Raw genomic sequence first — 4,359 nt, forward strand, 5'->3', positions numbered from 1 at the left:
TGGCTCAGCCTGTAATCCCAGCACTTTGGGAGGCCGAGGCGAGTGGACTGCCTGAGCCCGAGGGTTTGAGACCAGCCTGGGCAACTTGGCAGGACCTCATCTCTACAATAAATCAAAAATTAGCTGGGTGCAGTAGTACGTGCCTACAGTTCTGGCTACTTGGAAGGCTGAGGCAGAAGGATCGCCGGAACCCAGCAGGTCAGTGCTAGGGTGGCCATGAGAGTGTCACTGCACTCTAGCCTGGGCAACGGAGAGAATCCAACTAAAAAAAAAAAAAAGAATATACATATATATTTAAACTTTAGAAAGACAACCCTGCCAGTTTGCTACAAAAAAACAAGGACTACTATATAAATCAAGAGGGATTCTGGCAAATTTCTACCAGTTATAAGGACTACCACACAACAGATCTAATTATACCCCAGAAACTTTCCCAATATCTGTAATTGTATATCACAGCCACAAATATTTATTTACAGCTTTGGAAAGACATAAGTCTCTCTCCCTCTTTCTAGCAGGTTACACACAACCTAAGGAAAAGCAAAGAGTATTTTTTCATTCTTCAGATCTTAGTATATCAACTTATATTTCATCTACAGTTTTAATTCACATTACCAAATTTTAGCATATGTCATTACAAATAAACTGCTTCTAAGGTTGTCTAAACACTTGCTATTGAGTTAAATATATAATCTATTTAAGCAATCAATTTCCTTTCTTAATGAGTTACAATTAGATTTACCAAACTTTAAAAAAATATGTTATTTATAAAGACTTCTCATCTGTTTTCCCTATAATTTTACTGCAACTCTACCTTGAAGAAACCAACTTCAAATACAATTATCTATGATATATAAACTTTAGTTATGTGAAAATACAAAAGATATTACTTACTCTAAAGAAAAGATCAAGAGAATCTTGAATTGAACGAGGAGGGAGTGGTTTTTTCCTACGAGGAAGGTCAATAGAGAGGTCATTAAACTGTTCTCTTTTGGGAATAATCTCTCCACATCTGTGAGAATAAAAGAAGACAAATGCAAATATTTAGAGAATCACAAAAGAAATATAAGTACAGCTGAGACACAGATCTTGTGGTACTGACACACTGTGCCTAGGCATAAGAACTATACACTTAAGACTTATCTCAGTTACTTTAATTGTTATTAAATCAATACAGATAAAAGCTCAATTGCAAGTATTTAAGTACTTACTTAAAATGCTAAATTTTAAAATTTTATATTTAAAAACTCCAAACTTTAAAAAACTAAAGTATAACATACACAATGGAAAGTGGACCAGTCCCATATATATAGCTTGATGAATTATCAGTTAGTGCACCTATATAATCACAACTCAAATAAAGAAACAGAACATTATGAACTCACTAGAAGGCTCTCACTTACCCCTTCCCAATCACTACCTTCTTCCTTCACTCAAAAGGTAACTATTACTCTGACTTCCAACACATAGTTGAGTTTTGCCTGTTTTTGAACTTTATATAAATGGAATCACACATTATGTTTTCTTTTCGCTGGCACCCTTTTGTTCAGCATGGGTATAAGATTCAACCATGCCTGTGGCACATGACTGTATTGCATTTTCATTGTTGTCTAGTATTGATCTGTATAAATATTCCATAATTATCCATATTACTACTGATGAACATTTGAGTTGTTTCCAGTTTTTGGCTATATAAGCAATGCTGTTTTGAAAATTCTGTGTGTTCTTGCCGGGTGTGGTGGCTCAAGCCTGTAATCCCAGCACTTTGGGAGGTTGAGGCGAGAGGATAGCCTGAACCCGCTGATTCAAGACCAGCCTGGGCAACATGGTGAGACCCTGTCTCTACACTAAATCAAAAAATTAGCTGAGCGTGGTAGCGCGTGCCTGTAATTCCAGCTACTTGGAAGGTTGAGGTGGAAGGCTCGCCAGAGCTCGGCAGGTCAACCCTGGGGTAGCCGTGAGTGTGCCACTGTACTCCAGCCTGGGTGACAGAGATTCCAACTCAAAAAAAAAAAAAAAAAAAAAAGAAAGAAAATTCTATGTGTTCTTGATGCCCATGTGTAGATGCTTCTGTTAGGGTGCAGAATTATTTGGTTATTGAATATCTTTTTATACAGTTTTTAAAAATGGGCTCGGAGATTAAAACACAATATTGAATTTACTTGGAAGCAAACTTCTTTCTTTTCTTTTTTTTGAGACAGGGCCTCACTCTGTTGCCCAAGCTAGAGTGCAGTGGCACAATCATAGCTCACCGCAGTCACAATTCTGGGCTCAAGTGATCCTCCCACCTCAGCCTTCCGAGTAGCTGGGACCAAAGGCATGAACTACCACACCCAGCTAATATTTTGATCTGTAGAGACAAGGTCTTGCTGTGTTGACCAAGCTACACAAATTTCTTTCTTTCTTTTTTTTCCAGTTGGAGTCTCACTCTGTCACCCAGACTAGAGTGCAGTGGCACGCTCCCGGCAACCGCAGCCTCGACCTGCTGGGTTCTGGTGATCCTTCCGCCTCAGCCTTCCAAGTAGCTGGAACTACAGGCGCATGCTACCACGCCCGGCTAAGTTTTGATTTACTGTAGAGATGAGGTCTTGCCAAGTTGCCCAGGCAGGTCTCAAACCCTCGGGCTCAGGCAATCCACTCACCTCGGCTTCCCAAAGTGCTGGGATTACAGGCTGAGCCACCGAGCCCAGATCAAATTTATTTCTTTTAAATAGTTTTTACCAGCTGCTTTTCATTTTGTCATATCAGCATTTTTAGTAATATTCAATTTTCTACCACAGCATTTTTAGTAATATTCAATTTGCTGACACAGCTGAAGACAGAAGAGCATAAGAGCATGTTTGTTCTTTATTCAACAAATGTTTCTTGAGTGCCTCTCTAACATGCATAATTCTAAGGTGTCCCTCGCCTTCATAATAATTCTGTCTCCTTTGAGTTTGGGTAGAACCTCTGATGATAACAAGGTATAACATATAGGATGTTACTTTATCTAGCAAAAAAGAATTTTGCCAATACAATTAAGGTTATTAATCTCCTTTTTTACTTCATCAAATGAGAGATTATGTGGGTGGGTCAGATCCAATCACACATGCCCTTTAAACATGGGACTAGAGGACCCAAACAGAGGAAGTCTGGGATTAGAAATCATAAAGATATACTCCTGCCAGCCTGGGAACAAATGCAAACAGCACTGCTGTGGACTGCCTAGGGAGCCACATGGCAAGGAAATGTAGGGCAGCCTTTAGGAAATGCGTGGTCTCAGCTGACAGCTAGCAAGAAAATGGGAACTTCAGTCCTACACCACAAGGATTTGCTTTCTGCCCACTAAACTAATGAGATAGAAAAGAACCTTGGGCGCCAAATGAGAACTCAGGCAGTTAATGCCTTTATTTCAGCCCTGTGATACTCTGAACAAAGAACTCAGCCATACCTTGTTCAGATTTCTGACTAACAGAGCTGAGTTAACAAACAGATGCTGTTTTAAGCCAATAATGTTGAAGCAATCTGTTATACAGCACCAAAAAACTAAGACAGCCTCCTATATGCCAGAAAATTTTCCAGGCACTGGGGTTATAGCAGTGAATAAACCAAGACAAATATATCTCCCCTCATGAAGCTTTCAATATACTGAGGGAGACAGACAATGAAAGAGACACATAAGTAAAACAGTATGTTAGATAGTGACCCATGCTAAGGAGGAAAAACACAGTAGGAAAGAGGAAAGTAAAAGATCAGAGTAGATGCTTGGAATTTTAGATAGGGTGGCAAGAAAATGTGTCACTGAGCAAATGACCTTTATGCAAAGACCTGGAGAAATGAGGGCACTGCCTATGTGAGAATACGGGAAAAGAGAATTCAAGATAGAGGAAAAAGTAAGTGCAAAGGCCCCGAGGCACCGTGACTCTGGCATTTTTGAACAAGAACATTAATTTAATTAAAACAGAAAAAGCAAAAGAAAAGAGTGATAGAAGATAAAGTCAGAGAATGAGTAGGAATGGGGAGTACAGAGAGGTAGATTATATGAGATGGCTAATTTTATGAGCAGAGGGCTGACATGAACTAACTTCCATTTTAAAAGGATCACTTTGGTTAATGTGTTTGAAATAGACCTCAGAAAGACAAGAGTAGAAGCATGGTGACCTGACTAAAAGATGCAACATGTCAGCCGGGCTCGGTGGCTCAGCCTGTAATCCCGCGCCTTTGGGAGGCTGAGGTGAGTGGATTGCCTGAGCCCGCAGGTTCGAGACTCGCCTGGGCAGCGAGACCTCATCTCTACAATAAATCAAAAAAATCAGCCGGGTGTGGTAGCGCACGCCCGTAGTTCCAGCTACTCGGAAAGTTGAGGCGGAAGGATCGCCG

General features: G+C 40.2%; 1 protein-coding gene across 1 annotated transcript in view; it reads right to left on the reverse strand.

Moving 5' to 3' along the window:
* Nucleotides 1-4,359, reverse strand: part of USP37 (ubiquitin specific peptidase 37) — a 111,030-nt gene that overhangs the window by 32,572 nt on the left and 74,099 nt on the right. Inside the window, exon 14 of the mRNA XM_008058847.1 lies at nucleotides 895-1,012. Within this exon, the coding sequence (XP_008057038.1) occupies nucleotides 895-1,012 (118 nt within the window). The remainder of the gene's footprint in view (nucleotides 1-894; nucleotides 1,013-4,359) is intronic.

This window comes from Carlito syrichta, unplaced genomic scaffold (genome assembly GCF_000164805.1).
Source record: "Carlito syrichta isolate Samal-C Ts95f unplaced genomic scaffold, Tarsius_syrichta-2.0.1 Scaffold303646, whole genome shotgun sequence".
NCBI lineage: Eukaryota > Metazoa > Chordata > Mammalia > Primates > Tarsiidae > Carlito > Carlito syrichta.